The sequence below is a fragment of the Oryctolagus cuniculus genome, chromosome 6, assembly GCF_964237555.1.
Source record: "Oryctolagus cuniculus chromosome 6, mOryCun1.1, whole genome shotgun sequence".
Taxonomy (NCBI): domain Eukaryota; kingdom Metazoa; phylum Chordata; class Mammalia; order Lagomorpha; family Leporidae; genus Oryctolagus; species Oryctolagus cuniculus.
The window spans coordinates 156,486,498-156,504,175 of NC_091437.1; the positions used below are offsets into that span (position 1 = coordinate 156,486,498).

At 40.6% G+C, this 17,678-nt stretch overlaps 1 protein-coding gene across 4 annotated transcripts in view; it reads right to left on the bottom strand.

Moving 5' to 3' along the window:
* ADCY8 (adenylate cyclase 8) overlaps positions 1-17,678 on the bottom strand; it is a 261,395-nt gene that overhangs the window by 95,702 nt on the left and 148,015 nt on the right. For 3 of the 4 annotated variants that reach the window (XM_051844024.2, XM_017341537.3, XM_002710549.5), the window contains exons 6-7: positions 8,343-8,501; positions 2,843-3,113 (exon numbers count right to left, since the gene is read on the bottom strand). In XM_051844024.2, the coding sequence (XP_051699984.1) occupies positions 2,843-3,113; positions 8,343-8,501 (430 nt within the window). The remainder of the gene's footprint in view (positions 1-2,842; positions 3,114-8,342; positions 8,502-17,678) is intronic. The other variant, XM_051844023.2, reaches the window with a different exon arrangement.

A 17,678-nucleotide genomic window follows, 5' to 3' on the forward strand; every position in this document is an offset into this window, starting at 1 on the left:
ACACATTATGAATCAATAGAAATTAAAACATTGGGCTAATTTAGCTGGAAAATCCCCAAGGAAGCATTAGTATGTTTTATCTGTATTGTGCAAACACTCAGATGGTTTGGCCTTCTGTGGGATTGAAAGAGTGTTTTGGCACTTTGTAGGCTTAGCCAGATAAGTCTTGAGTTCCTTCAGGGACTCAGTATGCTTTTGAATTGCATACCATGGTTTGCTGACTGTGAGAGTTAAGTCTATGTACAAAGATGACACAGGTGGACTCAGGCATTGCAAGAAATATCCAGTATGGTTAAACATCAAGACTAATAATTTTGACCAACAATGACACATTTTATAATAATTTTTATGATATCAGCAAATATATTTAGGGAATAGGCAATGAAATATTTCAAGAATTACTATACATTTTACTACTAGATCAATCAATCATGGAATAAAGCCAAGCATCTCTATCACTCTCTTCTTGATTCTAAATTATCAATAGTAAGGTCAGGTATAATTCAGATTACAACAAGAATTATCCCAATTCCCACAATCAACTTAAATAGAGACAATTTTCCAAAATAAAAAATAAAAATACCAACAAAACAAAACCAAAAGAGAGAATTTTCTGCAGCGTTATGGAGGGAGGTATTCACAGTGAGGCATGCTCGTTGTTCTCTTTAAATAACCAGCATTCAGGTTCAAGCTGATAGGAAGAAAGCAGAGAGGGCACTGCTAGAAGAAAATGCACTCACTGCAGAATGTGTAAGACCCTTATTTTAAATAATAGCAAATTGTACCGTGCATACCACTCAGAGATGGAAAGAACTAGGCATTGGATTCAGAGATGATTAGTGGGTGTAAGAATTTTTGGGAAATTAAATACTCACTACATAGTAGGAAAGAACTAGGGTAACGCTTGCCAAACATGCAGGCCAAGTTCAGTCTGGAACGTGCAGCTTTTCCTGGTGGGATCTGGCCCATGCATTGATTCATAGCTCCTTCTCACAGAAGTGGAAGGAAACCCATTTTAACTTGGCTTCAGAGTGCCCCACCAATCTTCCAAAGGCAGAAAAGAGGCAAGACTTTCAGCATTTTAACCTTTTCTTTTTTTAAGTGTCTTCAAGGAGACAGATTTTTCTTTCCTACAATTTAATGAGACGTGTTCAAGACCTCATATTTAATAATTAACCTTCTGAAGCCTCATAAAGCTCCAGACACTACTATCAGTTTGTTCCATTTACTCTATAGTACTCTCAGCTGCTGTTCTGCTCAGGAGAGCCAGGCACCATCAGTTAAATCTTACATGATGACCTTTTTCATTTGTTTTTCAAAGACCTATGGACAAGACGCTGCTTGGAATGCCTGCCCAAATCCCATATTCAAGTGCCTGGGATTGAATCCCATCTCTGCTTTTGATCCAGCTTCCTGATAGTGCTCACCCTGGGAGGCAGCAAGCAATGACTCAAGTACTTGGGTCCCTTCCATTCATGTGGGAGACCTGGATGGAGTTCTAGGCTTCTGGCTTTACCCTGGCCCAGCCTTGGCTAATGTGGGCATTTGGGTCCAGAGGACAGTGAAATAGCAAATGGAAAATCAATCTCTCTCTCTCTCTCTCTCTCTCTCTTCCTTTCTCTCTCTCTCTCTCTCTCTCCACCTCCATCTCTCTTTCTCTAAGTAAAAGTTTAAAAAAGTACAGTGGAGTCACAACATCTAACTTACATGAATTCAACTATATGAGCTCTGTCTAAATGGTTAAAAGGAAGACCCACATCAGAGCAGGTAGGTTGGTGATGTTCTGAACCCACATCCTGGGAGAAGAGACTCAATCCCTGTATATACTATGGTCCTTTTGAAAATATTATTTATGTATTTGAAAGGCAGAGTTACAGAGGGAGGGAGAGAGAGAGAGAGAGTGAGAGAGCGAGAGAGAGAGAGAGAGAGAGGGAGAGATTCTTCCATTCACTGGTTCATTCTCCATTTGTCCACAAGGGCTGGAGTTGGGCTGATCTGATCTGAAGTCGGGAGCCTAGAACTTCCTCCAGGTCTCTCACGTGGGTGCAGGGTGCCAAGGACTTCTACTGCATTCCCAGGCCATAGCAGAGAGCTGGATCAGAAGTGGAGCAGTTGGGACTTGAACCAGCACCTATATGGAATGCCAACACTGCAGGCACTGCCACAGTGCTGGTCCCATACTATGATTCTTGACCTGGCTCAGCCTCAGTTCTCTAGTGCCTCACAGAGTCTGAGCATCTCATTGGGTAGAATGTATTTCTGATATTTGAAGAAATAATTTTTAAATATAATTTTGCTTACTGACGATTTACTCTTTATGTGCTGACTCTTTAGCTCTGTTCAAAATATAAGATGCAAATCTGTTATTATATAAAAATGGAATGATGTGATTGACTTTGAAATTGCATGCTGGGCTTGAGCTCCCTTACAGATACTTTAGCATCACTTGGTGCTTTCTGTGTTCCAAATCAAGGGTGTTCTACTGACTTTGAACCTCAGAAGCCAACTCAAAACTGCCTGCTGTCAGCTGCTTAAAAGGGTCACGCTCTTGCATTTGACCTTCCCCTCTTTTAATTTAATAACTTCAAATTTATCTCTTCCAACATGAGTGTTTTTGTTTGGTAAAATTATAAATGTCACATGACATTTAACATAAAAATTTCCTACCATTGCACACATTGGTTACTTCTGTCCTGAGAGAGAGAGCTGTTTGGTCATTTGCAGTTACGGTGCTAGGTGAAGAAAAGGTTAAAGAGGAATCAGTTTCCTCTGCAGTGTGTGGGTCGGAGATGCACTCTCGCATGCACTGGTGGCTAACCTGAACAAAGAAGCAAGGACTTACATTCTGCTTCCCCACAATGTTATCAAAGGGCAGTTCGGGGCTCCAGGATCCTTCAGTGAATGTTGCCCCACTGTTTCTCCTGTCAGAGGGGCTCACCGATTCCTTGACGATGTCTTCCGGCAGGGAGAGCAGACTCTCCTCAGGCTGCTTAATTAAATAGGTCTCTATATTATGCTTCCTCAAGAACTCATTTCGTTCTTTTCCATGGCCTTCTTCCACATTATAGTCACCATTGAGGCAGTCCAGAGTGGCTTTGGAAATGTGAATTCTCCTGTGTGTACAAAGCACAAGTCATACACATGGCTGATCTTGCTTGCAAAGAGTATTACTGCCTTCTATCCTGTGCAAAACTTTTGTTAGGCTGTACATGAGATACTGTTAGGACACATCACCAAGGACAACACTTACACTGCTTAAAAGTGGAAAGAGTAAAAGAGAATAGATGTTTAACTGTAAGTTCATCAATAGGGTATTACTGACTTTACCCCAAAGAATATTACAGTCTTTTTTAGCATACAGCCATGTTGAGCCACACCTGAGCACTTACTCTTGAGTTTTTTATGAGTGGCAGTCTTATTCCAGCAAACTTTAAGAATCAGTGTTTTTCTTCAGTGTATTGATTATGTTGGAAAAATAAGTGTCATAAATGTCTCTGGACCTTAATGACAACTATTGCCCAAATCACTATATAACAACAGTTGTGTTACCATCTTGGAATCTTTCTTGTCTCTCCAACTTGTTTAAACTCTTCTTAAGATCAAGTGCAAGTCTTATACCTCATGGGGCTCCACCACGGGTCCTTTGCAAAAACTATAGTAAGATGCACGTTCTCCTGTAACATGTGCATTGCAAGGAACATAGCAAAGCTACGGACACTTGCAGGCAGATAGCTGCCTTGGTTCACTCACAAGTTAAATGACTCATTACTGCATAACTGTCAGCCACTGCAGCGCAAGGTTTAAGTTTCTTTTTTTTTTCTTTAGTAAAGTAACATGTGACATCAAAGGCCTTAAGGAAAGCCTGACTCAAGGAAACTTATATGGTAAATACTTCTGGGGAAGAGTTGCTCTGTCCTCATAACTGTCAACTCAGGCAGATTACTTATGGAGCAGCATTATGGTTGGTGTAGACTAGACAGGAGGTTATATACATCGACTTTGTTGCAAAATTATCTGGATTCAGACTCCAGCTATACCACTTATTAGCTGAGAGATCTAGGACATATTACTTAACTTTTCTACAAGTCAATTTTCTCATCCAGAGAAATGGGAAAGATAATAGTACTTATCTCATAAAGTTATTGTTTTATAAGATTGATTGTATTATAAAAATATTTAAAACAGTTCATGGTACACTGTAAATATAAAAATATATAAATTATTAGGAATAGTCTCAAATTTCATTGTGTTCATATTATTACTACTTCATGCCTTATCTAGGCTTGCAGGAGATAGTCTAACTTTTGAATGAGGCCTCTGAAACTTCTGTTCTGTGCCCTATTACTCCCAAGCTCATTTCATGACATTCTTCCATGATATTTCTTCAAGTTCAGTGTGCTGCTGCATGCTTTCTAGTGGTTTCCTGCTCCTTATTCAGCTTCAGTCATTTCTCTAACCCAACGTCACTGGACTTTGGAATGGATGGATGAATGAATGAATGAATGAAGAAGATAGATGCTTAGACTTTGCTTGGGTTTTGGGACTCTAGAACCAATATATCTGTGGAAACAACGATGCTTTTCTTTTTAATTAAAATCACTTTAGAGTAGCATTTCCAAATGCACTGTATTTTAGTTTGTTTCTGTCTCTCACTCTTTTAACCCATTCTGTTAAATTCCTATTCACAAACAGAACAGTTCATTGCAAAGGACAAGTAAGGACATAAAAACTACGGAGAACGCATTGCTAATAATTTAAGGCACATTATCCACATCTTTCATATAAATACCCTGTACATAGTCACTGATTTAAAGCTAATGATATTAAAAGTGTGTGAAAGATGTTCGACTCCCTTGAGAAATGTGTTGAGCAAGTACAAAACACTCTCATTGATGCATTTTGTTAATAAGTAAGAACTTGGCAATATTGACCTGGAGGAACGACAAATCATCTGACCCTCTATGAAATGGATGGCCAATCTGCTTTTTCAGAAAAAGTTCAGAATTAGGTGCTGGAAGCCAGTATTTCTCTCCTGTGCAAAACAAACCTCCTGGAAGAATTTTGTAAAAGTCCAATGGCTCATTTTCTTCATATTCACTTATCACTGATCCTTCTGATGCAGGACTAATCAACAGACACTTAAATGCTTTGCTAGAAACTGGACTACAGATGTTTATTTTTAACCTTGCTACTAACTTGAGCTTTGGGGTAAGGCACTTATAGGTGAGTTTCTGGTGACTGCATTTCTCTCTAAGGGAATGAGTTCATTCTCTGGCAATATTTTCAAAAATTGAATGCTAGATAAACCTTACATTGCTAGGATATAGTAATCATGAGAGTGAATAAGATCTAACAATCATGTAACATTCATTTTTTTTATTTGACAGATAGAGTTAGTAAGAGAGAGACACACAGAAAGAAAGGTCTTCCTTCCATTGGTTCACCCCCAAATGGCCGCCATGGCTGGAGCTACGCCGATCTGAAGCCAGGGGCCAGGTGCCTCCTCTTGGTCTCCCATGCAGGTGCAGGAACCCAAGCACTTGGGCCATCCTCCACTGCCCTCCTGGGCCACAGCGGAGAGCTGTACTGGAAGAGGAGCAACCAGGACTAGAACCTGGCGCTCATATGGAATGCCGGTGCCACAGGTGGAGGATTAACCAAGTGAGCCATGGCGCCAGCCTCGTAACATTGATTTTGCACAAAACTTTTTTTTTTTTTTTTTTGCCACAAGTACTGGTGTATGCTCGATTCCATGGATTATCTCATGTAGGTGGTAGGCTTTTATTTTACTCACATTGCAGATGGTAAAACTGGCCCAGAGACAGTGACTCTGTCTCTGACTCAGGACTGTCAGTGGTTGTGGCAATGCTGGACTCACACAAGGACTTGACTTTCAGACTAAAGCCCTGCAACTCTATCAGATGATAAGGACTGTAACCATAACCATGATTATTATTTACTGAGCCCAGGACAAAGGACTTAATATCACGATCTCACATAACAAAAGCTCAAGAACAGCTATCCTCAAAGTGTGGTGCCACGGCCAGCAGTGTCCCCATCACTCAGGGACTTGGAAGAATTCCATTTCAGATACATTGGACCAGAAATTCTGAGAATGAAGAGCTCCACAATCTATGGTTTACAAGTCCTCCGGGGATTAATTCAAAAGCCTATTGAAGTTTGAAAACCGCTCTTCTAGGAGTCCAAAGCTCAGAGAAGTTAAAGTGTGGGGCATTTAAAGAGCAACAAAATACAGCCACACCAACCTCAAACTATGGAGAGTTTGCAGATCTGTTTTGGAATTTCTGCCTTTTTGCACGTTGGCACATCCCATTCTATGGAAGAGCTGGCTATTGTGTGCAAAGTCAGTATTTTTATAAATACTAGCGTATTTGGAGCTAGCTCTTTGAGACTGATGGTGCTTTCAACCGAATCTTTCAGGAAGAAACTGGATAGGAAGTGGAGGTACTTGTCTCAACCTTCACAGCCAGGCAGAAGTGAACCCATTGCTCAGATTCATGGCACATGATTTAAACTCAGTTATTTTTCTCTTTCTTAAGGTGATTGAAAACATAGTCTAAACTTGTTTCCAGATGTCAGAACATAATCTTGCAAGCTCTCAGAACTATATTCTGGAATTTGCAAAGGGAATTTATTGAGTATATTGATAATTCCCATGTTAAGTATGTTTTTAAGATACAGCCCTAGCAAGAGATGGATCAACTACATGGTTTGCTTAAATTCAGCAGGTAGCTACCAAAAATCTCAAAGAATTTAAGGACTTAGGGAACCCAGCAGTGACATGCCAGGCTTACCTTGGTGTTACAGTGAGGGATCCCTCACAAGAATGGGGATGTCCCTGCACACCTTGTAAAATGCTCAGGAGAGATCTGTGAGGTGGATTATGTCCAGGTAGCAGATGAGGAGACACTCTTGGAGGAAGGAAATGAATTCACAAGGTACAGTGTCACAGCATTGTGATCTCTCATTCTGCAGTGAGGAAAGTGAGACTCAGAGAAGTTAAGTATGGGCCCGAGATCACACAGGTGAGATGATGTAAGACAGATCTGCATGAAAGTCTCCTGCCAGGTTTTATGCTTAGTTTATATAACTTGAAGACAATAGAGCTAAGTACAGGGAGCGTGGTAATCTGATATTTCTCCTGTGATATAATATTACCTAATACTAAATATAACTGTCAAGGAATGATGGAAGATAGTAGAGAACTCTGCAACTCCAAAGACAGATCACTGAGGTGGAGAGAGGAATATATGTATTCTATTTGTCTGTCTATGTATCTGTCTGTCTATCTATCATCTATCTCTTTGCCTATCATATATCTTTTATCATTTTGACATTTAATTGCTCATTTATTTTCACTTTATTTGAAAGGTGGAGAGAAATATAGGGAGAGATCTTTAATTCACTGGACCACTCTCCAGAAGTCACAACAGTCAGGACTGGGCCAAGTTGAAGCCAGGAGCCCAGAACTCAATCCAGGTCTCCCACATGGATGACAGGGACTCAAGTATTAGATCCATTTCCTGTTGCCTCCCAGGGTGTGCATCAGCAAAAAGCTGGATTGGAAGTGGAGCTGGATCTCAAACCCAGGGACTCTAATGTGGATATGGGTGTCACAAGTAGCATCTAAACCACTGAGCCAAACACTCGCCCCATCACCCTTCTCTGTCTCTCTCTCACCTATTTCTATAACTGCTCATAGAGAGCAGCTGCAGAAAGTTAGTTCACTGGCTCACATGTATTTGAGATCGAATTAGGTCCAAGCTATGTAAACAGAATTACAACACTACTTCTTAAGGGCCAGTTGGCTAGCACCTTAGTGAGCTCTATACCAACCAGTCTTCCCAGCCAGATTTGGGGAGCTGAATTTTCAAGGAAGGTCCTGAATTTCCTGAATTAGGCCAATGGTTAAATACACACAGAAGCTCTTTAGGTCTTAACTTTGGCTTCCTGTAGACTTGATTCAAGAACTTAAAATAGATTCTCCCCGGGCTCTGCTTTAACTGAAGCAGCATGGAATTTGGACACCAGTATTTCTAAAATTCTCCTCTGCTGACTCTGATGTGCAGCCAAGTAAAATAACCAGCACTATGTGGGTCAGGGACCTGAACACCACAGTGTCATGTCATCATCTTTGTGGCCTCTGGTAGACTTTATTAGATATTGGGGACCAATATTTGTGTAATGTTGCAATGTGCAGTCTCTTCTCAAATTATTGCTTCTTAGGTTCATGACTCAGAGTCTGCACACAGCAAACCTTCTGTCACAAAGTCAGTTGAATGACAAGTGTTAAGAAATGAAAGCATGTTGCTTTGGCTTACCCAGGGATTCCTCCAGATTCCAGTTTATTTGCAATGTCCACATCCCAAGACCAGACATCGAACTGCCACTTCCTCAGGCCCAGCACACCACATAGCACGGAGCCCGAGTGGATTCCAATCCGCATATCCACATCATGCTTTGTCCTCGACCGGACATACCTGTTGACATGGATGGATGGAGAGACACACGTATAAGACAGTGAGCATTCTTGAACACCAGTGGCAGTCCCACTCTTGCCTACTCCATACATTTGTCTCCCACTCATTTAAATGTCCTCTATTCCATAAAGCCTTCTTGGATTCTTGGATAACAGGAACGATTCTCGGCCTCCCCTGAAACTCCTGCCCCTTTTTACGCATCTAAGGGTTTTTATTCACCTTCTCGTCATACCTGCTACAAACCTCTGTCTCAGGGTATGGCATTAGAACCTTTTCTATGCAAAAGTCTTTCCTGGGATAGGTTAGTGACTCCATACTTCATTTCTCGTTCCATTTACAACCCAAACTGCTGTTGTTTTCTTCTTGCTAGTGTATCTCTGAAGACCCTCGTTCAGGCCACCACTATGCCTCTGTCTGGGGTCTCTGCCTCAGCCTGATCTCCTTGCAGCCCATGGTTTGGTCTATGCGGCTAACAGAGGCTCCTTCTGAATATTAATGTGACCTCATCCCTCTATCATGTCCTGTATAAAACTCTTCCATGGACTGCCCCTGATGGTGCCTGAAGCAAAGTTCTCTAACTCCAGGGTTGAACTGGCTCATTCATAGAGATGCAGGGAGAAAGGTTAGAACTTCCATTCACAGCTTTTGCTTTGTATTTTGAAAAAGCTTTAACTCAATTTGATAGACAAATATCAGTTGATTTAAGCCACCTTACAGTGTCCATGCTGGGTTGCCCTCTAACAGTATCAATGGAGGAGGCATCTTGAGAAAAGAGGACTTCCACCATTGGAGGACTTTTCCAGGCACACAAGCCCTTCTTTTTTCTTTCTTCTCAACATTTCTGTCTATCAAACGTTATTGAAAAAAAGTACAAGCAGCAAATGAAAAAGGTGAATTGGATTTGTCGAAAGTACATTTGTTCTGCAAAGGACACCATCAAGAAAGTGCAAAGGCAACCCATAGAATATGTAGAAGTCTTTTCAAATCATATGGGGACTCTCTGAGTATTTTGAAAAAATTTTGTTTATGGTGAAATAATGCCATTTATGTAACAATTCAAGTGATGGAATTTGAAACTTTGAAACAGAATAATTAGAATAATCTTCAGTGCCCTAAAATATGATGGTTATTTAAATGCTTCAAAGAGTTGTCAAATCTGGAGATCAGTTATCTAACCCATTTTTCTTTGACAAAAAAGATAGATGTCTTAAATTAGTTGATTTTCTCTGATAATGGGTTGCCATTATATCACTTACAGCAAATATTTGAATGAAAACTAAGCTTTTATAATTTGTTTTTTGTTTCAAACTTAAGATGATGGTTTAAATTGTGTGAGAAAGTAACTGATTTTCAAAAGAAATTGATACTCTGAAGAGAGCATTTTGAAAATGGAAGTTTGGAAATACTCTCATCTTTATGAGAATTTTTGTCAAGCCTCAGTAATATTATGTCATCTATCAAATTTGTCAGAGCTGCACACTTACTAACCTGTTTACAAATCTTCCAAGTGAATTTTGGTAGCATTTGAGCCCATTTGTTAAAAATATGAAAATGTATTTCCTTCTCATGAGCTTGTAAAAGTAACTGACAGACATCAAGGAAGGAGAAAATTTACCAACCAGGCTTAGAACTTTGGCATAACTAATGAGTGCCTTGACAGTCAGGAATGCAAGTCCCACACAAAATCTGCCTAATTTATAATATTTTTTAACTCTGATAGGTATGTAAAATTGAGTTTAGAACCTCACTTTGACATGACTGTATCACAAACTACTGTCAATCCCTTACTTAGAGCTACTTAGAGTAGTTTAACTTGATAATTTTTTGACACAATGTTGTCAAAGCGATATGCATTCAACATTAGGAAAACTCAAATTTGTATTTCTGAATTGTTATCTTGTCTTGGGCCAGGGGTATGTAGTATGATATTGTCTAGAGTTGTTGGGTAGCAGCAGTGGGCTCCAGCTTCCAGGCAGCCCCACAATCAGAAGGATAATTGATTCTCCACACTGTGCCATGTTGCTAGGTTATGGTGTTGTATAAGTTAGGTATATTTTTGACCAAATGATATTTTCAACTTACAGTGAATTTATTATTATGGGACCCCATCATAAGTCAAGGAGAATCTGTGCTAAGATTTCTAGAAAAGGAACTTATTATGTTCAAACCAACTGCCTCCAACAAAAATGATTAAAGCAGAAAGATTTTTGAAGTTTAATTTAACTAAGAATATTTAAAAATACTATTACTTATCTCATCATTATCCTACAAAGTCTATATTCCTATACATTTTATGACAAATGCATTTTAAGTATATCAATATAATTAACAGACTAGATAATATCAATTTTTTTTGGACAGGCAGAGTTAGACAGTGAGAGAGAGACAGAGAGAAAGGTTCACCCCCGAAGTGGCCACTACAGCTGGTGTGTTGCAGCCGGCACACTGCGCTGATCTGAAGCTACTGATGAGCTACTGATGCATTTTCTAGTTTCCATAAGCAAAGTTATTGAGAGCAGTCATTTGTTCTGTCTGACAACTATGTCCACTACTAAAGTGTCCAAGAATATAGTAGGACTGCAATTTCCTGTACCTTTGATGCTATTTTTGATCAATGAAATGTGAGCAGACGTGAAACGTGTCACTTCTGGGCAGGAGCTGTAAGAACTTGATTAATCCCACTACCTTTTGTTTTCTCTCTTCCATATCCACCAACAACCACAGAGTTCAGGAATGCAGTCCCCTTGATCAGCACCCTTGAATGAGGATGGTGTATAGTGGTATGCCTACTCTCGCTTCATCCTCACTTAATGGGAATAACACATGAGTGAAAAACAAACTTCGTCATAAACAGGACTATTCTAGCTGGTATAATCACTAGTCCTAATTTACATTTTTCACATCATGTTATTGTCATTTAACTGTATGGGAGTTAAAACCACAGATTCTAATGCCAGACTACTGAATTTGAGTTTTGCTCTGTCATCTCCTGGCTACATGACCTTAGGGAAGCTACTTTACTTCTCTATATTTTAATTTATTCACCTATTTTAATAATAACAAAGATAAAAATGTTATTAATAATAGCATTGTCACGGTTAAGCAAATAAATGTATATAGAGAGTTTAGAATGTTGCCTGATATATACTAAGGATTACTTGATTAATTTTTTAGAGATTTATTTATTTATTTGGAAGTCAGAGTTACACACAGTGAGAAGGAGAGGCAGAGAGAAAGAGAGAGAGAGAGAGGTCTTCCATTTGCTGGTTCACTCTCGAATTGGCCACAACGGCCAGAGCTGTGCTGATCCGAAGCCAGGAGCCAGGAGCTTCTTCTGGGTCTCCCACATGCGTGCAGAGGCCTAAGGGCTTGGGCCATCTTCTACTGCTTTCCCAGGCCATAGCAGAGAGCTGGATGGAAGTGGAGCAGCCGGTACTCAAAACGTCGCCCCTACGGGATGCAGGCACTGTAGGTGGTAGCTTTACCTGCTGCTCCACAGCGCTGGCCCACTTCGTTAACTTTTAAGAAGGAACTGCAGCCTGGGAAAGTAAGACTACTTCTATGATCACACAGCTGATAAGCAGGATTCTCGGTTTAAATTGGCACTGTTTTGTTTTTAAGCCCCATACTCTTTGCAACATAGGCATGGCATCTGCATATGATCCTAGGCCAACAGCTTAGACTGACCTTGAGTTCCAGGGATTGTAAACTAAGGCTGGAGCTGATTGCTTCACTACAGAGCTGTTGGAGCCCCAGAGGAGATAATGGATGTTAAAGTGCTTTGCCAACAAATTGTGAGAGACTATTAAACAGTGCACTGTGCTGATGTTATTAGGTAATTAACATTATTCAGAGAATGCACTGGAGCATCTTAATGAAAAGACACTTAGATTTCTTATTTTTTCTACAAGGCAAAAATCACAACGAGAAGACTGAAACGTTCTTTCTGTTTTTTTCCCCTTTCGTTTGCTATGACTGAAATTTGACTTAAATAAAAGATAAGAATGAAACTATGCAAGCTGGCGCCGCGGCTCACTAGGCTAATCCTCCGCCTTGCAGCGCCGGCACACCGGGTTCTAGTCCCGGTCGGGGCGCCGGATTCTGTCCCGGTTGCCCCTCTTCCAGGCCAGCTCTCTGCTGTGGCCAGGGAGTGCAGTGGAGGATGGCCCAGGTGCTTGGGCCCTGCACCCCATGGGAGACCAGGAGAAGCACCTGGCTCTTGCCATCGGATCAGCGTGGTGTGCCGGCCGCAGTGCGCCAGCCGCGGTGGCCATTGGAGGGTGAACCAACGGCAAAAGGAAGACCTTTCTCTCTGTCTCTCTCTCTCTCTCACTGTCCACTCTGCCTGCCAAAAAATAAAAATAAAAAAAAGAAACTATGCAAAAGTCATTCATAATTTATAGGCATTGATCCTCTTTGGGAAAGCTACCATGTGGTTGCAAAAAACCACACACATGCCGTGGTTCAAGTTCAGCTCTTCAAGGGAGAACCTTTGAATTTTCTTGAAGCTAAAATGAAAGTAATTCTGCTCTGAGTTACAAATTTTGCTCAATCCTTCAGGAGCAGAGACATTTTGCTGTGATTTATCAGCCACAAATTAAGAGAAAGTGCCTATGGATCATTTGATTTACTAACATCTGCACTTTTTTTCCCCTCCATCAGCCCTGAGGTTCTTGAAGGAAAAGATCTTACTATTAATATCTGCAAAGCATAATACTCACACTGGGCGTCGTCAGTGCTGAGAAGCATTTATTGAGTTAATAGTCCAGGCTCAGTGGCTCTTTTGCTAAATATCCCTGTGGCTGTCAGAAGACTGAACTAAGAGCACCAGAGGAACCACTCAGTGCCTTTGGACCTGCTAGTTGGGGGAGGGGCATGACTCCAAACCATTTCCCTTCAAATACAGCAGCTCTGCTCTCTGTTTTTCATGGTAGGCCTTCATTGAAGATTTCCTTTAGATTTAAAAGATACACTGACTATTATTATTTTGCTGTTCTTTATGGGTAGGGACAAATAGTGTAATTATTAACAAGCAGAAAACTGAAGATTGTTTTTAATTGGAGCAATGTTACAGTTATATGGTAAAAAGATAAGAAATCTTACACTTTTTCATTTAACTTAAACACTTCAAGTAGTTGTTTTTCTAGTCAATTAATCAGTCCATAGAAGTTGCTGGAGGAATTACAGGAAGCATAAGCCACTAGAAGTCATTGATCTGTAAATTGGACTCTCTCTATTGTGAAATAAATAATCAAAGAAAGAGTAATTTCATCAGAGTAGTAGTTTCGCACTGTGGGATGAAGAGCCCCCGACTCCTCTATTTTGGGGACAGAGACTGGAGTTCCGGTGCCAATTTTATCATTGTTGAGGTGGTTGCCAGACCTAGTTAAATATTTTTTTTTCCTCCATGAACAGGAGATGTAGAATAATGCTGCACTGGCTGTGAAGTGATGCTTCTTACTTATTAGATGTGAATCAAAGGCTAGTTTCACTGGTCTCAGAATCTTGATTTCCTCAGGTACAATGAGGAGGAGGACTGGACCCATGTAGGGTTGTTAGGATGAGCCGTAAGATCAAGGATGTAGGGTGCTTAGCCTGGTGAATATTGCATGCTCAGAAATAGCAGCCGCTTCTAATTTTTGTCAGCTGTGACAACTTTCAATTACATAGGTTGAATCAGAGGAATGCAAAATTTATGAATCAGCCACTCTACCTTCCATTTCCTGTGAAAACTGTGACACCCTCCTCTATTTACATCAAAATAGCTCCACCTAATCCATTTAATACAGTTACCTGGAAGAAACAGTGCCTTGGAACATTCCAGAGCAAAGAAAAGGTGAGGAAGGTAGTTATGAAGGTCAAATTGTATTTGCAGAGTGTTGTTTGCAGATGTGGAATCTTTACAAAAATACAAATGAGGACACTGAGTTACAAGAAGTGCAATACTGGGGCTGGCGCTGTGGCATAGTGGGTAAAGCTGTCGCTTACAGTGCTGGCATCCCATATGGGCGTCAGTTAGAGTCCTGGCTGCTCCACTTCCAAATACAGCTAATCCAGCTCTCTGCTATGGCCTGGGAAATCAGTGGAATATGGCCCAAATGCTTGGGCCACCCATGTGGGGGAGCTGGAGGAAGCTCCTGGCTCCTGGATTTGGATCCGTGTAGCTCTGGCCATTGCAGCCATTTGGGGAGTGGGCCAGTGGATGGAAGACACCTTTCTCTCTCTCTGCCTCTGTATCTCTGCCTTTCAAATACATAAATAATCCTTAAAAAAAGAAATGCATTACTTTGGGTTAAACAGCTTTAGGTAGAATAGCTGGAGTTTTATCCCAGGTATGTGATTCTAAAATCAAGGGTCACTTTGTGCTACCCTGCATGGCTTCTTTCCAAAAAAAGTATGAGAAAAGTAGATGGACCAGAGTATGAGCTGGCTGGGCTTGGTATATGGATGTCAATCTTCACAGATTAATCTCCAAAACAAGAAAACTTATAATTGGCTCATTTTCCTGAGTTCTCTTAGGATTCTTCAAGAGTCACTGTGGAGTTGGGGATGCCAATGTGGTGTCCATGGAACCCTACTTTGTTTTCAACTTTGATCCACTTTCTGGCCTCTATTGGACTTGAGCATCCGATGGCATTACAAAATAGGGCCCATCTGAATCTTAGAAAGTTGAAAGCCACTATGTCTGCAATTTCACAAAGCACTTACATTTCCAAGGGCTCATTTTGACACACACAGTGATTCTGAAGTGTCATAAGTGTGCTGCAACTTTCCATCTTAGAGATGAGGAGGTTGAGGCTCCAAGAGAATTAAGATATTCCTATTACCTCTTCTGTGCAAGGTCTTTTAGCTTCATTAATCTTATATAATCCCCATAATCACCCTATGCTATATGCATAGCTCATCCATTCACCCATCTGTCCACCCATCCATCACCATCCATCCAAGTTGAAGATCTTGCTAGACGTAAGGAGTGAACCAAATAGACAAACCATTTTGGGTACTTATGGAACTTGGTTTGGGATGAGTTATTCCCATTTCCTAGCTAAGGAAGCTGGAGTGGAGAGAGGGTAAGTTACTCTTCCAAGATCACACAGGTGGTAAGGTATGGGGCTTGATGTGCACTCAAAATGCCAGACTCCAGAATAAATGTGGTTTGGACACTTTGCTGTGTGTGACTCTTTTAAGCTTCTGGGAGTGGAAACATGACATTCCAGCAACATCACATGTTTGTTCAGAAATTTTATAGGTCTTGTGAAAGGAAAGTGAGAACAGTGTTCTTCTTAGTCCTGACTTGCTGTTCTTGAGGAATTATATGATGCTGACCTTGCTTCCCTTGGTGCGCCTGAATATGAGAATAATGACAGACTGAGTCAAAGTGGCTGTGTACCCAGGTCAGCATTTCTTTGTTGAGCTAGCTTGGGGAAGGAGGGAATTCTGGATGTTTTAGAATAATTTATCTCCTTCACATAAATAAGACCAATGTCTGCTAATAATAATTGATAGAATTAAAAAGGAGAGAGCAACCGTAGATGGAAAGTGGGATACACAGCAGACTCATAAATGGCAAATGCTATATATAGCACTCTGGCCTCAGAATCAGCCCTTAAGACATTTGGATCCAGCTAAAAAACCCATGGGAGTTTCTCAGGCATGGAAAGCCATGACACTGTGGCAAAAAAAAAAAAAAAAAATGACCTAAATGAAAGATCTCTGTGAGTGAGATCCCAGTGGAAAGAACTGGCCATCAAAGAAGAAGGTACCTTTCTCTGAAGGGAGGAGAGAGCTTCCACTTTGACTATGGCCTTGTCTAAATAGGGTCAGAGTTTGTGAACTCAAGAAGTTTCCACAGCCTTGGCAGCTCATGACAAGAGCCTTGGGTGATTACTGACGTCATAAATAAGAGTGTCAACTGTTAAATCAACAGCAGGAGTCACTGTGCACTTACTCCCCATGTAGGACCTCTGTCCTTAATGTGTTATACTATGCGAATTAATGGTAAAACTAGTATTCAATCAGTATTTTATACTTTCTGTGTCTGTGTGGGTGCAAATTGTTGAAACCTTTACTTAGTATATACTAAATTGATCTTCTGTATATAAAGATAATTGAAAATGAATCTTGATGAAGAATGGGATGGGAGAGGGAATGGGAGGGGGGATGGTTTTTGGGTGGGAGGGTGGTTGTGGAAGGAAAAACTGCTACAACCCAAAAGTTGTACTTTCAAAATTTGTATTTATTAAATAAATTTTTTCCAAAAAAAGAATAATTTATCTCCTAAATTGGCACTTACAGAGGGATGTTGGAGACTCAGGCAGTTGTGAGTTTCCGGAGTAGGAGGGTAGCACTCATTAGCACATCTTTGATTCCTTTTAATCTCCTTCTCTATCACTTCTTAATGCCCATCAGTGTTTGTCTCCATGCTGGGAGCCTTGTTGCCTCCACAGCTGGTAACCATCAGCATCTCCTAGCATCTTCTAGGCCACATCTAGCCACAGGGGCAAAAGTTCTAAGTTTCCCAGGCCAGCCCTGTTTTTTGAATGTGTCCCCTGGGGAGATTCTAATTCAGCAGATCTGGGGTGGAGCCTGAATTTCTAGGTTTCCAAGAAGGTCCCAGGTGATGCCAGGGCTACTGATTAGGGATCACACCATGACCCATCTGTACATCAGCACAAACAACCATGGTCAGCCATAGTTAAGAGTTCTTGTCTTCTTGTTGGTCAAGACCTTGTGTCCTCTGATTCTCAGTGGCAACAATGGCCCCATCTCCTTTTCCAGCCTGAAGCTAAGCTTTCTTGCTATGTCCTCCCATGATGGACAGAGACAATGAATGGCAAACTCTCTGTCTGGTTCTTTTCTTCTCAGGGTATTAAGTCACCCTCATCACCTCATCTAAAACTAATTATTTCACATAGGGCCCAACTCCATATATCATCATCAGGATAAAGGCTTTAAAACATGAAGTTTTAGATGGCCAATATTCAGTCCATAGCAATGTACTTTATTAAACAAGACAGCAAAATCTATTTTATGAAAATCATATCATTAAATAAACTCTTATTATAGATTTTTCCCATCTTCTTTTTATTATTTAATACATTTAACTTCATGCAAATAAAATAAGAATAGTTTTATGATTAACAATTAGATATCAACTTAGAACTGTGTGACTGGTGT